Below are 19,015 nucleotides of genomic sequence, written 5' to 3'. Positions count from 1 at the left end.
TTATTCTGTTCAACTTCAGTAAGTTCAAAGAACTGACTACGCATTTGCTGATTTATTGGACGGTAGAAGTACTTAAGATGATAAGATAGTAGAAATAGCTAGTCATTAAGATTAGTCATTATTTATTAATTTTCTTTTGCCAGTGCATTCCAAAGCTTTCACTCTTTCGGCTGTGAGCTTTCATCGCTTTTTCCAGTTTTTCTTACCGAGGTGATTGTTTTGTTTAAGATTGAACGAGAACAAAATGACTGCAATTTGTCACTGTAACCAAGAGATTTCTTGCACTGTCACACCAAGTATGTCTACAGCAAAAATTTTAATACCTTCATGGAATTAGTTTTAAAACTTTCAAGAAGTGGAATGAAAACAGGAACAACTTCTCTGTGACAGGTGTAAATTGTAAGTAATTGTGGAGCGCTTGAATACTGTAATGGTTGTGTGGGCCATCTAAGTGGTTAGACAAACATAGGTGGGCAAACAAAAGAATGAGAGAATAAACCAAAACCGGATGAAGCTAAGAAAATACAGTGAATAGACTGAATTCCTGGCTGAGGTGGAGAGTAAGTTACTTCTTTTGTGGCTCCCTGATGGAACTGTGGAGATGCTGGGTTACAGGGTCACTCTGTACTTTGTTCCACCCACTCACTTCACTAAGGGTATGGAAAAACTCCCGGGTGTGGCAGGATTTCTGTGTCAACTAGCAGTGCTACACACTGAAACTACTTAATACTGGGTTGCCTGAGGGGGTCACTGGGAGAATATCAATGGTAGGAGTGAACTTACTGATGCTTTCTATAAAGGCTGAATGCAGTTCACGCAATTAAATGTTGCTGCTGGGACAAAAGTAGTGGATCAGCAATGTTCGCGGCTCTTTGTAATATTCAGGAGCAAATACAAATGCTGATGGTGAATGTGCCTGCAGCATTTCTTTGGTTTGGAACTTGGGATCACTCAGACTGCACTGTGTCCGTGTGCTATGGCTCCCCTTGATAACAGCCAAAAGACCCGTAATTTTAACTTTCACTGTTACATTTTGTTTTCTTTCCCACAGCTATAGGAAAAGCACTTTCTTTATCAAGGGTACGGAAAGAGAAGGCGTATTTCTGGGGTTTTTTTTTTTATCCCCTCATCTTCACCATAACCATTTCCTTTAGTAGCTAATAATACTTAGTATTTATTTCAGTGACTTACATAAATCTCAAATGCATAAACCAGCAGCATCCTTTTTTTCTACTGGCTTTTCTTGTGGGAACTTGTTGAAATTAACCATCTCATTGAAAAAGCTCCATTCCTGGAACTGGGAAGACTGTTGTACAGTTCTTCAGGTGATGTGATAATAATTGGGAAGGTCTCTCTGCTTTGATTAGAGAATCAGGGGGGATATAAGTTCCTCCAAAAGGTTTATAGCGTTTTGGAGAGCAGGCTTTTAAGAACGTACCTTGGTCTTCAGGTTTCCATCAAGCCTCAGAGCACAGTCCTGCCAGGGGTGCCATTGTTGCTGCACAGTCTCTTGCCAGATGCAGTTGAACTTTGACTTGTTCACAGTCAAAGTTCTTGGACACAAAGACTTGGACACAGCAGATCATAGGACCCTGGTTGGAGGAGGCCAGTAGGTGTGCTGGCTGGAAGCATGTCTTATTTTTTGCACCTGTTTTGTAGGTAGGACAGGAGAGGTCAGCATGCTTCATGGTTCTTTTCTTTGTCAGAGTAGTCAGGTTGCACCTCCAGTCCCTTCTTCTCTGCCTAATCAAGTCAGACACTTTCTGTGTGGGATGATGAGGAAAGGATATAGCTGTCTAAGCTGTCAACCGTTAGCAGTTTTCTCCACTGCACCCACTTGCTCCTTGAGTCAGTAAATCCTTTTGGTTTTGTCAGGTGGCCTCTTACATGGAAACTTTCTTCAGTGTCCAGTCTCTGTGCCTTATCTCTGGAAGCAGTACCCAGAAAGGTTTTACAAGCTCCATGTCATGTGCTTTTAAAATACTTGTTTATTTTTAAAACCATGGGACCAAAGGAGAGAGGCTTATATTAAACAGTACTGATATTATCTGGAAGATTGTAATGCATGTTGCTTTACAGATCACTCTTAGGCTAAGGGCTGGAATTAATAAGGTGACAGAGGAGATGGAGAATTACATGAAACTGGGCACAGGGTCCATGTCTCCCATATCAAACATTCTTTACAGTTATAGAAGGACCTGCTGGCACTGTCACCGCTGGGGAAAAGACCCCTCTGAAAACACTTCTCCCACCCGGGGTACATGATTTGGCCTTTTTTTGTCTAGATTCCTAGTCAGAGCCTGTGAGATGCAAAAATCCTTGGAGATTTTTGCATCTGGTTAAAGGAAGAAAAAAGCCTCTGTCTGAACCTTAAATAGTAACAACTGGCTGCCCCCAGTTCATCCTGCACTACAGTGTGAAGTCTATTGTGCAGCAGAGTAACAGAAACACATCTGGAATTTTTCCCGTTGGGCTGGATATGGCTCTCATTAATAGCAGCTTTGTAATTTATCGGTAACTGTTTTTCAGTAGGTCATACTATTCTGACAGTAGTGATTTTTTTGGTGTATGTTGTACAAATGCACTTCAGGTGGCTGTACCTGGGAGGTGGCACCTAAGGCACCTATAGCTTTATTATCCTGTTTCACTGAATAGAAGAAAAAAGCTTATTCTCTGGTTGGGTGAATTACACTGCTTTGATTACTAGGCAAACTTGAAAATCTCACAACTGTTTTTTGAACAACTCCCTACAAGAAGGAGCATGCCAAGGTAAATTGTTTAGGCATTAGGGATTTGTGCAATGGAGAACATTTCCACCCTCACTGTCTTTTTTGTTAAGATGTCCATTTTCTGGATGGTGCAAATTATGGCATGGATTCCAACCAAAAAGCCTTGTCCAATTTCATAATGTTCGGAGAGAGCAGCTCTTGCCCAGCATCTCCCATGCTTTCAGTCCCTTCTTGTTTTCGCTGCAGATTTCATTCTTGGTTTTAGTTCGTATCTTCCTGTTTTTTCAACAAAACTAGATTTGTATTGTGATTGCTATGCCAGTTTTTGTCAAACCTAGATTGTGATGACTTTAAAGAACCCAAACAAACTCTAAGAAACATCACAGTGGGCTATCTGTGTGATTGTCTTTGAGCATCAGTTTGTGTAGTGTACAAAGAAGACGAACAACTTCTTGTCTTTGTTTCTTTGCATTTTATGATCTGCCTGTCTTATGTGCTTGTAGGCAACTGTTGGTGCAATAGCTTCTCCAGACTTTTTTCCCCTCCTCAGTTTTACTGTTTTACTTTCATTTCCTGTTTGTGTCTGAAAGCAGGCTTGTCCTTTGCCTGCATTTTCATTGGGGAGGCTTTCTCTGGAACACCTTAAAGTCACTGTAGGGAGTTGCACTGATGAGAATTGCAACCTACAGTCAGGAATAATGAGTCAGAACAGAAAACGCATGCAGTTTGAAAGTAATGGTTTCTTTTTATTTAATTATTTAGTTCTTAGTCTTTGTTAGTTATTGAGGTCTCATTTTCAACTGTAAGGCTAGGAAAATATTTTTTATTTGCTTTGGGTATTTTAACATGAAAGCAGAGTTTATCCCAGTAGTCTGGTATAAGGAACTGCGTCTCATAGAAGTTTTCAGAAGATTGCACTATACGTAAGAAAATCAGAAGAGCTGACAATACCGCTGTAATGCCATGATGTGTACTTCACAGCAGATTAATAATTTCAGTATCATCATAATAGAATTTTTTTGTTGTTTAGGTCCTGCAGTAGCATTGATCATTCTGGAAATATATGAGCCTTGAAAAAGTTAAGGCTGTTTTCTCTCAGAACACCCATCTGTTTCAGTAACAATGTTTGAAACATTGACATTTCTTCTGCCAGCATCCTCACTCCAGTAGGACTTAGCAGGAAAGGTTCCTGACCTGGGTAAGAGCAATATGCCAGAGGTCAAGGCACATCAGCCATTCGGGAACAGAATGAATTATGAAGTCCAGTCCCCTGCCTGTGAGACACCAAATAGTACAACCCTTTTAATGAACTGACCAAGCTTCAGCTCAGGTCATTTGTTTTGCACTTTCCTGTCTTCCTCAGCTTCCATCACAAGGCTGTTTTGGAGCTTACCCACTTTAAACATTAGTGACCTTATTTTCATCTTCAGCTGGCTATATCGTGGTCAGGTCGTGCTCATTTGTCTTTTGTGCCTATTTGTTCATTAATTTCAATAGCTTTTTCCCTTCTGTGTTGTATCCCCTGTGCTGTACATCAACAGAGCAGTCACATCTGTTCTGTGCTTGTGCTTGGCTGTGCTCAACAATATGTGCATTTTTGGTTTTGCTGATGGTGGAAGGCTCTTTTTCATCATTGTCCTGTTCCCTGAATATCTACTGATTTCTTTTCAGCTTTCTTGATATCCATGCACAAAAAATTTTATGTGCTTTTTGTTCTAGATGGAATACTTAATTCTTCCAGGCTCCTTCTGCAACGGCATTATTGCTTGTTACAAAGACCACTAAAAATTTTACTATTCCTTTCAAGGCTTTCAAGTCTGAAAATTGGTTTGATACAATAGGATAATGTCAGGATAGATAGATACATGAAATAACGTGGTAGGAGGGAACAAGATCAGAGGCTTTTGAAACAATTAAGTGCTGTTTGATTTGCTGTACAATAACACTGCCAGCAGCTCAGGATGGTCAAACATGCCAGTGGTGGCAGGAATGAGCAGAGGGTGGGGAGATTTCTGGCAATGGCATGGCTGTGGATCTGTAGTCTTCTGGAATGTATATTAGCTCTTCACCAGGAACAACAGATACTCTGCCTTTTAGGAATGCAATGTTCTACAGCAGCAATTAGCCTGGATGACTGCTCTCCTTTTTCATTGGAAACAGAGATCTCCTTTCTGTCCCAGTGGCATGTAATTGTGCTAAACTTTGGCCAACTGTCATTGTTGCTGGCTGGCATCTTCCATGTGAGCTAACTCTTTCTACTAGGGAGAAGGATTGGACCTTTTTTCCTTACCTCCTCATCTCATTTTTGTATTTGCACAGGAAGATTTGACAACTCTGGCAGTAATTGCAGTCTGCTTTTGCTCACCTTCCTCATGTTTCCAAATACCGTGTATTACTATGTAATCTCATCTATTTGGCTCAGTGTTCCCTCAGAGGCCTTGAACACCCCACCTGGCTTTTGGTAGGAAAAACTAGATGTAATTCAATCTTGCATCTTTGACAATAACACATGAAAAACAAACTATGACATTGAAAGTATGTTAGGAGACTGGTTTTTAAACTAACACCATTCTACACTGTCTAGAAGTCAGCTTTTTCACCCTTGCATAATTGTGTTTTGGTATTAAAGGGTTTGGTGAACAATGACAAATTTTGTGTGTTGTCTTATGTGCTGCACCACGAGGCAGGTCAGAACAAAGTTTCTGCCTCATCTGAATTTTATAGCTTTTTTTTTATTATTATTTTCCCGAAAGGAAGCCAACCTTTAACCGAAGCTTCGTGTTATTTTTGTGTGTGCATGTGTGGTTTTGTCTGAAATGTTTGGAGAACGAGTAGGAAAGTTTGAAGATTTTGTTAGAGCAGGCAAACTGAATTTTTTTTGGTCTTTATTATATTTTATTATATTTATAGTTTATCTCGAAACTTCCCAGTCCCCATAATGATGATTTGCATTATATTGGTAAAAAAAAGCTGTTCGGGACACTTCGGTGGACTTCATGCATGTCAGAACGTAGTCAGTTAGCAGGAGGGACTAGGCTGATATTAAATCAGTCTTTGATTTTGTGCATAAGCCCAAGATATTAATGACTGCAGAAAGGTTAAACTTTACGTGTCTTCCTGTTTATCACAAAGGTACAGAGTACAAACAGAAAGCAGTCTTGGCAGGCAACAGGCTTGCAAAATCCATGTGTTGCTTATCTACAGTTGTGTTTGTACTGAAATTTGATTACCATATATGAAGGTAAATACTTAAGAAGCACAAGAAGTCTGAAGAGTAGCTGTTGATTCCCAACTACAGCTGACTGTAACTTGGGTACTTGGTCACCTCCTAGAAATGTTAGCCCAGTGTGAAAATGGTTTTAAAAGAAATAGACCTGTGCAGAGTTTCAAAAGATCATATCTTTAATTTTCCCTCTTAAAAGTAGGCACATGGCTAACGCACGCTTAATGTCAACCTGTTCTTAAAAATAATACAATAAAATCAGAAACCAATGTAGTTGATGCAAGTTCTGTAACCCATATCCAGGCAATAGATGTCAATGTGTAATAATAATCCCAAGCATAAGAAACCTTCTTCTAATGTTTAATTTCAGTTCCTTTGCATTTTAGCCCCCCTTTTTTTTCTAATAGAATTTACTTCTATTTACCAGGGATTTGGAGATGTTACCTTTTTCTTTTGCAGCAGCCTTGTAATATCTAATGACTTATCATGTCCTCTTTCAATTTCTCTTCTCTAGACTGAACAAATTAATTTCTTTCTAGCTTTCCTCAGAGGTCATGTTTTCTAGACCTCGTATCTTTTCCACAGCTCTCCTACAGCCTTTTTCCAGTCTGTTTGTGTTTTCCACACGAGGCCCGGAACCAGCATGGTCGTTGAGCTGATGTTTTCTGATCCTGAACGAAGTAGAGTACTCCACAGGTTTTACAGATGTTACAGATAGTTAAATTTTTCAGTCATGATAGGATGTTTATCTTTCTGCAGTAATGTGACAGTGTTCTGTGTATGAACCACAGCATGGAGGCCCTTTAAGATATGTTGGAGCAGCTGGTCTGGCTCTAAGTAGAGCAACGAGCAGGCAATGGGAAAACGCCTGCATTGCTGAGTTTAAACACCTACTAGGTGATGGAGAGCAAAGAGGGCAAACAAGAAGGCTGGTGATGCTCCAGGGTACCCCAAAGGTACAGAGCAATCATTCCCAGGGAAGGAGGCTGGGATAACTGCTACACAGCCCGTGGGTGGGTAGCGGGTTTTTTTTGTTCAGTGGATCCCTTCCTTTGTTCACGGAATAAAGCCTGTTCAAAGGCTTTTTTTTTTTTTTTTTTTTTTGAGTGGCTGTGGCATTTATTGCCCCTTCCTGTCGGAAAGAAGGACCGTAGTTTTACACCTCAGGATCCTTCGTGCAGGTCTGCGAGGGAGCAAGTGATTCTATCAGCTTAGAAGCAGACAAAACCCAAATGGCAGGGTTACTGGGAAAGGGCAGAGAACAAAGCCAGAGTGTTGTGCCGCTGCGTAATTCAGAGGCATCTGTACAGGGAACAGCCAAGTAGATGATGACCTTTGAGGTGAAAGGGGTAACTGTAGGTACACTCGGGGTCTGTAGGCATGAATAACTTGGGAGAAGATGGGTAAGGATCAGTGGCTCACTGCCTCTTCCAAAGGAAGAGCTAGGGGGCTCAAATGGCAGTGGCAGGGTGCGCTGACCAACCACTCTTCAATGTTAAGTTATCTTTATCATATTGTCTGATTTTATTTTAGACTCTTCCTGCAGTTTTCTAAGATCAGCCTAATTTTTGACCTGATCTTTACTTTTGAAGATTTTCTTCTTGCAGCCTTCTATTTTTTTGGCTCATTTGTTTGCCGTTTTAGGAAAAGAAGGGTGTTGGTTGTAGGATGGGGTTAATCCTTATTAATGCCATTTCTTAAATTTTTCAGCTGCTTGAGGAATCTTTGAACTGCTGGGATTTTTGACAGAGGATTAATGTCAATAAGAAATGTGAAATCAGGACATCACAAACGTCCTCATTCCCTACGCTGTCACACCATGCTGCTCCCCAGAGAAGGGAGGCAAGGGAGAGAACACACATCTAGGTCTCGCTAGGGAAAAAGGAAAAGGTTAGTTTAGATTTTCTCTCCGTACTTTTACAAATGCCTCTATTAGAGCTCATTATTCAGTGCTAGAGTGCTTCGGTTTGTATTTTGGCCATTTTATGTATAAAATTGGTAGATTTTGTGCCTTCTGTCTAACTGTGGATGTGTTTGAACATAAGCAAACAAAAGACAGTAGTCATCACAGAAAAAATAAGGCATTCTTTTCTGTGTTTAAAAAAAAAAAAAGAAGGTTGTTCACGCCCTTTTACAAACGCAATGTGCAGGTTGTGTCCAACATTAGGTTCTAGCACAGTCTGCTGTTTTTTCTTCAGCTTCCAATTTTCGTTCACTGCTAATTCTCCCTAACTAAAGAAGAAACAAAACAGCAGGGTGGCTTAAGGGGGTGGGGGGAAGGAAGGAAATATCTAAGAAATAAGCCCACGTTGGAGCTTAGTGGCTGCCAACCTGCCTTTCCTTAGTGTGATGATTTCTAGAAATGTGGTGCCATCTACTCTTTTCAGGGACTTGGCCTTGTCTTCCTCCCTCCTCGTTGAACCTAAAGAGTATCGATCGGTTTATTTATTTTACTTTTTCTCAGGTCTTGCTTACTGTTCTACACGTTTATGTATTAATTGTCTTGAAAGCAGCAGGTAGGAGTAGGAAGCAGATTCTAGTCAAGATTAAATGCCTGAAATTGTTCAATAGCTGCCTTGAATAGTGGCAGTGCTAATCTGGGATTTGCAAGACACTTTGGGAAGTTAGTGCTGATGATTTTGAATGCCTCAGCACACATCAAAGAGGAGTAGCTGTGAATGGATCAGTGCATCATGGACAGAATGGAAAAGGTCGGAAAACTTGGCTGGAGAGCTTCTGGCAGGCTAGTTCAGCATCCCAGGTAGAAATGTTTGGGGTCAAAACTCTTCTTACTTGTCAGGGATAAAATAACTGCAAATGTAATTTTTTTGTTGTGTAAGCCAGAAATCCCCTAGTCACAAATATATATCACACTTTCTTCCATATATAGATTCCTGTTTAAGAATAGTTTTCTGGCAGCACACTTCCTTTTGCTGTGTGCAGTGACAAATTGTGTTAGAGGTTTTACTAATGTCTTTGTATAAGGAATGCAAACTTGAGAGCTGGGAGAGATTTCAACTGTACCTCGTAATTATCATATCCAGCATTTGGTCTATTCAGATGTCATTTGCTGTTTTATCAGGGTATGCCATTCAAACTAGAGATTTTAGATGCTTGGCATTCCTCTCCCAAATCATGCAGGCCCTAAGTGTGTGCCACAAACACTGAAATTTCTCATCTTTTCATGGCTGTCATGTGCTATGAGGCTGTATTATGTCTGTTCTGTAATTTAGGATGAGGTGGAGAGGAAGTGCTTAAAGTTTAAATCTGAAAAATTCAGACTCCCATTGCATGCTGTTTGCCCATAGAGCGCAAGCCCATTTCAGTTCTGGAGCTGTGTTTGCTGGTGAAGCTAACCTGCCTTTAGGTAGCCATGACAGATGACTAGGGTAAAATGCAGCGTTCCGTAGGCAAGCGGCTCAGTAGATACAAAATGTAACATCATTCAGAAACATTTACTTTTTCTGTTTGACAAACTCCCACGCATTCCTTGGAATGTATTTTAGGTGCTCTGCAGAGAGCATTCCCATGGCCTGTTTGAGGCATATCCTGATATTTCCTGAAGGGTCCTAGAATACACCAGACGCACTTCAGAGCCGAGACAGAACAGCCGTGCTCCTGGAGAGGTCTGGCAGACAGCGTTTCCCTGTCACTGCTGGACATCGGTTCTGGCCTGCTCTGATTTATTGAGGTGGCAACGTGTTTTTCATAGATCATGAGCTTATAGCATTCATGATTTCTTAATATTTCCAAAATGGAATTAGCTTCAAGATTTATGGGACCTAAATATCCTCTAGTTTGCTCCTTTTTTCCCCATATGAATATAGTATTTCCCTCCAAACCATTCCTCCCTCCTCTTAAATGAAGCCAAAGTATGAATTGAAAGTGTCCCTAGGTCTGTGTACAGTAGTGTTAAATGTTACCAAATAATAGTAGGTGGTCTAAGGCTATTATGTTCTTTGCTAGAAAAATCCCTAATTAACTTGTAGCAAATACAAGAAAAAAAGCCAATGGCCACTTCACACTTCTCTTTGGGCATCACTTTGATCCCCTGGTTGTCACATGCAGAAGGGACACCACAGAGCACCAGATCGCTCCTGCTAGTGCTTCACCTGAGTTTGGGGACTCCCCTTGGGGCCCAGGGAGTCCCAGGAGAGGATCTGACCTTCCTCCTGGTTTTACGGTGCACCTTGGAAAGGGATTGCATGAGGGAGAGACACTCCACACTCCATGTCAGACTACTATAAACTGTCTTTTACTGGTATATGACTTGCAAATAGGCCAGTTAGTTGCATCGATAAATAATACCAACTTCTGAGTTAGGCCCGACCTTACAGCCTGTGCCTTCTTTCTCGTGCAGTGCTCTTGAACAGGCAACTGAACTGGCTAAGTGTTTTATTTACACTGCCCTACTTTGTAGCGTTACTGTAGGGGATCCTTTTGATTCTGGAGAGGAGAACAAAACCTGCTCATATATGCATTTTCTGAAGCATCCAAAATTTTCCTGAAGATTGCATGTCACAGCAGGGACCAGAGTAGCTCGGTGACCTAACAAACCAGCCCAAAGATGCTGGTGACTCCCAGGCAATGCGGTCCTCCTTCACTGCAGCTGCCGCTTAGGGAGAGCACGAACCGTTCTGTGGGACCTGGCTTCTGCTGTTAGTTCAAGTGGTAGCTCTAAAGGGAGAGCTGTGAACATCTGTGCTGTAGCCATTCAGGTTATGAAAGCTCTCGCATTGTATGAAAATCCTGCAAAGATTCCTTCTATTGATTTTGGAAAGAGGTGGAGATAATTCCTTAGAGACCCACCGGTGTAACACAATACTTGCATTTCAGTGCACCAAGATGCTTGAAAAAACATAGAGCTAATTTGTCAGGTTATTGAAGTTTTTTAGGATATTTTGAGAGTATTATTGTATCCTGTTCTTTTTTTTTTTTTTTTTTATTAGGCCTCTGTATGTTTTTGTTTTTTAATTAAGATCTTCAGAAGCTTTAATATATCTAACACATCTTCCCCACCTTTTCCCAGGTAAAGTTATATAGATCCTTTCATATCTTCAGCTCTGGAAAAAACATCCTTTTCCTTCTAGATCAGCCACATTCTGTACCTGGCTCTGTTGTAGTGTAGATGAGTTTATCTTCAATCAGGTAGTTCAAGTCCAAAAGTTATCTGATTGCAGTAGCGTGGAGTCACACGCTGAGTGCAAAATAGCTTGAAGGGAGGATTAAACTGGTGCGTTACATCTATCCCACTACTACTACCTAGGTTAGCCAGGCTGTGTCTGTTTCAGGTATGTGTACGTTGCACTTGCAGTGTGGCTGTAGTGGAGCCATCGCCTAGCGGTGATCTTGGTACACTCAGAAGTGGTCCCATGTGAAAGTTAATATTTCTGTAGTTTCTTCTGCTAATGGTTTCCTTCTATCTGGCCACTGAACTGATTGTTTCTAGAAGAGACAAATTTTTAGTAGCTGCTGTGTTTGTGTGCTGAGGGTGTAATTAGGACAATAAATTCACATAATGACATGGTTTAGAAGGACTGGTTCTCTCTTTTGTAAGTGATTTTGGATACATCACAACTGTTTGGTTTGGCAGGGACCTCTCTTGGATCATTTGTATGTTAATGAATGCAAAAGAAAACACCTACATCTGTACTGAATTTCCATTCTCTGTAAACTAAGTCCTGCTTCATGATCTCCTGAGCTATTTCCTTTCTTGCCTGTGTTGTGATAGTCTGTGCGTATGAGCAAGGCAGGAGCAGCCGTGACAGCAGATAAGCCCAGCCTTGCTCTCCACATGCATTTGCCCAGTGCATCCACGCCTGCACAGAGCAGCAGGCTTATATGTAATGAATGATATAAAGGCAACTCTGCACCCCTTCCTCACATGCTGGCATGGACAGCACATAAATTGGCTTGTGCTTACAAAGCTGGAAGTAAAACTGCCTAAACTCTGGATGCAATTTAAAACTTATTTTAGCTAAATTAATAGCCAAACAATAGCGGGGAAGTTCTAAACTGTTGAGTGGAAATGATTGCCAGGCTCATAACTTGAATGATTTGGGTGGCCTCATGGCACGAATTCTGACAGATTTGTTCCACTGCAGGCACCTTTGGGTAAAAGTAAAATCTTCCACGTTACTATATTGCCAGTGAGAATGTAGAATCAGCACTTAGGTACGGATTCTTTCAACCTCCCTACAGAAATGTATCCTTCCTAGTTCAGGAGTTAATTTCTCTCTCAATTTGGTTTTCTCAGGTTCTCGAAGCCGGCACCAATGTTCTTGGATGATTCCTTCAGGAAATGGGCACGTATCAGGGACTTTGTACCCCCCTTTGGAATTAAAGGACAAGGTATGAGAAAACTGTGCAGCTGTTGAAAAGAAGGTGGTTCTGCAGATGCTTGCCCCATTTTGGTTTTCCATTTTGAAAGCTCAGGTGGTCCCCGGGCTCAGCTTTTGTCCCCTGTTCAAGAAAAATATTGTACATGTAGCTCTCAGAGATCCAGAAGGATTTTAACCGCTGGAACGTGGACCTTAGAGGCTGGTCTTAGGGAGGATGGTTTAGTATGTGCAAAGAGTCAGTGCAACAATGGCAATTTAGACCTACTACCATGTTCTGGAAGAAGCATTTTGACATTCACTGCCATAACATCTTGTAGCATCTTTGCTGACAGCAGAGAGAGTCCAAAATGATTTAAAATATCTTTAAGTCAGTAATTCCCCAAAGAACAGGAAAGACTTCTCTTTCTGGGTTTCGGAGCCTTGGGGTTGACCACTGATACAAATCTTCATTTTCTTCTCATAGCATTTGGTAGTATAATTCTTCTATAGGTGTGCTACTTGTCAACTTGTATAACAAACAGGAAAAAGATTCATTCAGGTGCTTTGGTGATGATTTATAATATGCTGGAGTGTGGCAGCAGGGGCTGCGTCTCAGGTATGCTGTGGCAGAGCAGGGGTGGTGATGAGATGGAAGCCAGTAGTCCGCGCAGCAGATGATACATTTTGCAGGTGACACAAGCTCCTAACTATCCCACATGTGCTACAAAAGGCCTCTTTGGGTGAATGATGGTGGAGCAGAAGGCTTATGCACACTGCAGTGATTTGCTGCAGACTTCCTGAAGTCTGATGCATTTATTAAGAAGCGTTTGTGGTATTGCATCAACTTCAAAGGTTTTAAATTTTTTTTTCCCCACTGACAAACTCAAGATTATAGATGGTACCCGCAGGAACTGAAATACCTGGTAAAGATTGCGGCCACAATAGGCTTGGAGTCTGTCTCTCTCCCTGGAAGCAGGTGTGGCAGTTGTCAGAGCAGTCTTGGATCAACTCAGAGCTCTACTGACAAATTTATTTTGGCTTGCATCAGTTCCCTTCTTTGTTTTGTGTATGTCCACTCCTTGTCCAGTTGGTCTTTTGCAGCTCAATAGGCAACTAATTACTGTCCTCTAGATCAGCCAGCAGAATTTGCAGCAAAGAAATAACAGTGACGGCACAAGTGGAAGGCTGCATTGACCGCAGGAGGGCTTGTCCCCTTCTAAGAGGCACATAAGGTGTACAAAGCTAGGGCAAGCTGCCTGACCAACGTGGAGGTGGGATTTGTAGATTACAGATGATGTCAGCTAGACCTAATAAAAATCATTCCGTTAAACTGAATCCAAATGGAGAAATTCACCAAAAGGGGATGACGGAACGGCTCTGGCAGCCTTCTTCCTGGGTTTGTTGCCAGCTTGTATCACCACTGCAATGTTATGTAAATCTGGTGTTTTATATTGGATTTCCTCAGTTAAAAAGAGAAATGAGAAATTGTCGTTATTTAAATGGCTGTGAGCTGAAGCCATGGGACAGAAACCGTTGAATGGGTTATTTTTTTTAATGCCCTCCTGGGACTGAATTTTGTGCCAAGTTTCAGTCTGGAGCAAGTTCTCTGTGTGGGAGGGTTGAATTATAAATCTCTGTAGCCCAGCATTTCTAATGGCCATGCTGACAGGCTGTGAGTCCTAGCGATGCGAATGGCGCCCTTTCATGTTACACATCACTTGGAATTCTTGCATCAGTCTTTTCTGGCTGTCCCACGGGATGCATTCTGGCTCAGCTGAGTGATTGGATGATGGGATCAACACCTCATTAGGGCTTTCAGTCAGGGCAATCTAATGATATCCAAACAACTAACCCAGGCAGGCAGCGTGGAGCTCAGTCACGTGCTGGTGTGAGATGAAGGCTATCAGAGCTGGGATGTGCATGGGAAAAAGAGCACTCGGGGTGGCTGAGAAAGTGTAGAGAGATGTACCAGTGGTGAAACAGACGGGGCAGGAGTTTTGCTCTGTGCATTAGGCAGCCCTGTGACACCATCAGCTGGGATTTCTGACATGCGTCACACTAGGGAAGGCGGCCGGTGTTTATAGATACTGTCTGTAGCTGGGTTGGTAATGGGAAGATTTTGCTGAGAACTTCAGTGAATATCACCCAGTGTTTTCTAGTCCAAGTGCAAAATGGCTTCTTGTTTGGTGTGAAATATAGTTGCAGGATGAGCTCCCTTTCAGTAAAGCTGCATGTTCCAAGAAACTCCCAGAAACTAATCTGTGGTAGCTTGAAAGTACTCAAGTTATGAAATCAAGAGATTCTCAGCAGCTTGGAGGCTCATCCACCATTTCTGCTTTCTCTTGTTAAAGTTTCTCTGTATTCTTCAGACTTTTAGCTAAGTTTCTCTTTGCTTTTTCTCAGCAAAAAATTTGAAAGAAGTCCTTTTTCATCCATCGCTTGGTGTTTACAGGTCCAAGAAAGAACAATTCCAAGATTGCAAGAGCAAATCTTGCAATCTTTAGGGGAAAGCAGCTTTTGAGGAGCATTGTCTACAAAGATAATTGCTACTACACTACTTTGGAGTGACAAGTCTGTATAAATTATATGTAAAAGAGTAGAAATGGCTCAGAAATTCTCAGGACAGGACCACTGCTCTTTAAAGGTGATCATATCAAGGAGAAGGCAATATGCTGATCATTTTGACACAGTTCATCAGGGATCTTAATTTTCTTCAAAAAGAATTGGCTTGTAAAGGCAGTCTCCCATCTCCAGATGCTAAGAAGTACTCGTTATAATATAAAAAGCTTAACCGTGTGCCTTCAGGAAAGAATGCGCGCTTCTTTTCTCCATTGGTCATTTTCTGATTTGGCCATTAGCCTGCGCAAGGGGATTTTATGACCAGAGTGCTCCACTCTCTCCGAGAGCATTTGTGTGTATGAGCCCTTAAGGTGAATATGGTTCTTAATATGAACGTTTTTTGACTTTCCCCCAAATGATGCTGGTTCTGAAATGGACTATTGCAGTAGGAACAATGCACATCTCATGTCAGACTGGAAACTGCTGCTATCACTAGTTAACTGCCTTAGTCATTACTTGTCTGCTAAATGAAACAAACACATGAGTAAGCAGGTGGTGACCTTACTGCTTTATGAACAGGATTTTCTGAGAAGAGGCACACAGTAGGAGGCCTCGTGCAAGCTCTTTTTGAACAGTGGTCTTCCAAGAGCCCTCTGCAAGGTATTGGAAGTAGATGAAGAGGAGTTTATGAGGAGCAGTTGCATCTTTTCCTTAACCCGTCTTAAATGGGCAGAGTTTTAGTACATGTTGTACTTGTTGACTCTGCCTCTGTTCACCAAAGTTCTGGACCAGGGATTGATCCGAATTGCTTGATCCCAATACCCCAGCAGCCTGGGATAAAAGTGGAGCTGATGTCAGGAGTTTTGCAGCTGATACAGCAGATTGGAGGTCTCATTGCACTCATTGCCGGTGTCTGTAGGCCTTTGTGGGAGCTCTTGCTTTCTCTGTGTGAACAGGGAAAGAAACAGGTATGTCATATTTCTGAAGAGGTGTGAGCACATTAGGTTTTGACACCACAAAGTGTCACTACCAGTATCTAGATGGCCTTTTGTGTAACAGTGGTTCTAGGTTTCACCCAGTGACTTCTGCCGCTGGCTATAAACACATAAGGTTGCCTTTCAGAATCTGAATCAGGATTTTTTTAAATGATAAGGAATGACCATGTTGTCAAACAGGTCAGTGTCATACTTGACTGCACTTACTCTTAAAAATGAGACTGTTAGTGCCACGTTGAGCTTGTTGTCTCCCACCGTGTGACTTGACAGAGTCTACAAACGGGGTGTGCCACTGTCAGCACCTGGAAATGACGCCTCCATCTCAGTTAAATGAAACGGTTGTCCTCAGGTCCCGCAGGCAGCCAGGCTCATTGTTCAAACAGGTTAACTCCCTCCCCGCCCCCCCAGCAAAAGGGTGGCTCTATCCGGGCTTCCTATCGGGAAAGGTCACTGGCCGGCGTTAGCCTGTGACCCTCTGAGTGCGTGAGAATTGGAGAGGAGAATATTAGTTGGTCCTGGTGAAAACCATCGGGGACTGTGCTAACGCTTCAGTGGTACGGGCTCGTGTAGGACAGCGTGAGCCCGTGCCCCGCTGCCGGTTTGTTTATTGGTGTGTATATAGCCAAAGCGAGGGGTGTTGTTCAGGAACGTGGTGAAATTAGACAACTTGAAGAGTTGTGGAGAAGATCAAACTGTAACAAGAAGTTGGAACTCTAAAAGCTACAAATGCCAAGATGTCCTCTGGGGGACAGCTCAGGCTGCCAAGCACTCTCCCGTGTCCCAGGCTATTGTTTCGGCATTAACTGGGATGTTGGAGTGCCTCCCATGTTTCACCATTTGTCAGGGCCTAATTTGCTTGTAGGAATTCTTTCCTAGCACCCACCAAGCCTGCTCTTGCAGCTTTTTCAGTGAAGAGCAAGGAGAGATCTCAGGCTCTTAAATGAGTTAAATGGAAACTGTTTTTTTAAATTGAAACTTCTTCTGTATTTTCACGCTTTTCTACCAGAGCTAGAAAAGTGTAACGTATGGAGGTATGAATAAGCACATGCTGTCCATACTGTTGCAGAGATCCTCTGGCATGTGCATTGCTTTTGGGGCTAAATTGGTCAATGAATAAGCAATGGAAACATTGTTTATAGTTTAGTGAGATTATTAATCCCAGAGGGCCTCCTCCCCAAATTTACCTCTGTAGCTAAAGCAAAAGGAAAGAGTTACTTGGAGAAGGGCAACAAACAAGACTGGAGAAATACCTGACTATTAATAGAATTTCTCAGTACATGTGGCTTAAAGAATATAAAAGGCTTTCTTAAGAAAGAGTAGCTGGTATCTGGCATTCTCTGTGTAATGAGGACGGCAGAGTTGGTGCAGTTTTTTTATTGAACTTAAGTGAAAACATATGGCACGGCATACGCTAAAAAACCAAACAGACGTGATCCATGTAATACCTCTTCCATGCATTTAGTCAGTAATTGTGTCATTGCTTAGCAGTAATTACAGGTCTTCACTTCTACCTTTGTGCCTGCTAGACTGCTTTAAGCAGAGGGGCTGCTTTGTTGGCCCTAATTCAGTTTGTCTTTGAAGGTGATACTTATTTCTTAGGGAGTGACTGTCTTGTCACTACCTCAGAATTTGCCTCCCACCAGGAATCTAGGAAGCAATTTCTCCCCCATGGTGATAAAAGAATATTAAGAACATGTTCGAAGTGCTACAGTTTTATCAAATGTAGTGTGTACTAATGGCCAGGAGACTTCATATTTTCATCTGATAGAAGAGGGGCATCTGGAATTGGTGACACATTTGGTGGCAACGAAATCAATTCTTTACCCAGAGCACCAGTGCTAATGAGATGTATTGTGCAATGGTTAATTGTTCTTGTACTTGGTTTTATTTGGATGTTTTCTTCTGTGTTCGTGCTTCTGGGAAGAACCATGGTTCAGTGCTGCGTAGCAGTGGTTTCATCAGTCTCATGGGGGAGAGGTCATTCATCTTCAGTGAAAATGTTGAGTTTTCAGGCATACCAAAGTTGGCATATCAAAATGTTATTGGGAGAAGATCTCGTCTCTTCATGCATGTTCTTTTCTTGCATAGCTTTTTCTTCCACATCAACTTTCTTGGCATAAGCAATACTTTATCTGTGAGAAAACATATTCACTTGGGCATCACAACTGAAATTTACAACTGACCCAAAGAAAAACTATCAGAAAAGTAGGTCTTTTCTGACCTGCTCTTCCAGCTCTTTATAAAGGCTGGAGTATCACATGCAGACACACCTTCCCTACATTTGACTGGGTCTGCTTGACAATGAGGTGTTCCTTTTCCACTTTAATTCTCTAACTTTATCCTTATTTTGTTAGCTGTGCTCTGTTGTACAGATGATTTTCCTACTGTGAGCATTTTTTTGTTCTTCGCATGTTCTTCCTTTAACAAATAAGCAAGAAGCAGAAGCGTGTATAGCTGTTAGCTCTGTTCAGAATAGGTACTAACACTAGACTGTTGTTTCTTCTTGAGTTTGAGGCAGATTTCTGAACTAGTTTTCACTAGAATTTTACATTTGACCAAAATTGGTAATAGTTGCAATTATCACATGGGAATATAGCTGTAAAAACGTTGCTGTTTCCCCGGGGAATCTAGCTGATTTTATAACCTCAAGAAATTAAATGAGAGGTTCGAAGGGGGGAAAAATTAAAAGCTTCAGAAGAGGTAGAGAATCAGCTTTTCATTACTGAATAAAGCCTCTGAAGGGAAGTTATACTGTGAATTTTGAAGGTTAAATCAGCTCACTCTTGAGCTCTCTTGATGAAAGTACAACCCTCCAGTGCAGTTGCTTACTTCAATCAAAATTGATGCTTTGCTGTTGAATGTGCTTAAAGAATAGTCTTTCTCCCAACCCACTGTGAAGGGAAAGGTGCCCCAGGGAGATCTCAGCCCCCAAGTTTGCAGTTAATTGGATGACTCCGTATCGGAGTTCTTCCCAGAATTGTTGGAAGTGCAATTGAGATATGGATGTTATTCCTGCCTTTTACCTCCTAGAAGGAAGAGCAGGTCATCTCTGGCAGTTGTGTTTTGAAGTGCTACATCTTAATGCTTTTGCAAGGGTCAGAAGAATTAGAAATCACTGTAGTAGTTACTGATTTTTTTGGCCTGGGAAGGCATTGCCTGGCCACTTGTGAAGGGGCTTCAGAAATGCAG

General features: G+C 41.8%; 1 protein-coding gene across 9 annotated transcripts in view; it reads left to right on the top strand.

The window, feature by feature from the left end:
* Window positions 1-19,015, top strand: part of ST3GAL3 (ST3 beta-galactoside alpha-2,3-sialyltransferase 3) — a 184,595-nt gene that overhangs the window by 95,125 nt on the left and 70,455 nt on the right. For all 9 annotated transcript variants that reach the window (XM_080406921.1, XM_080406919.1, XM_080406920.1 and 6 more), the window contains one exon: window positions 12,209-12,303. In XM_080406921.1, coding sequence (XP_080263047.1) covers window positions 12,209-12,303 — 95 coding nt within the window. The remainder of the gene's footprint in view (window positions 1-12,208; window positions 12,304-19,015) is intronic.

Source organism: Falco punctatus (assembly GCF_963210335.1).
Source record: "Falco punctatus genome assembly, chromosome: 11".
Classification (NCBI taxonomy): domain Eukaryota; kingdom Metazoa; phylum Chordata; class Aves; order Falconiformes; family Falconidae; genus Falco; species Falco punctatus.
This window is presented reverse-complemented; position numbering and strand designations above follow the sequence as displayed.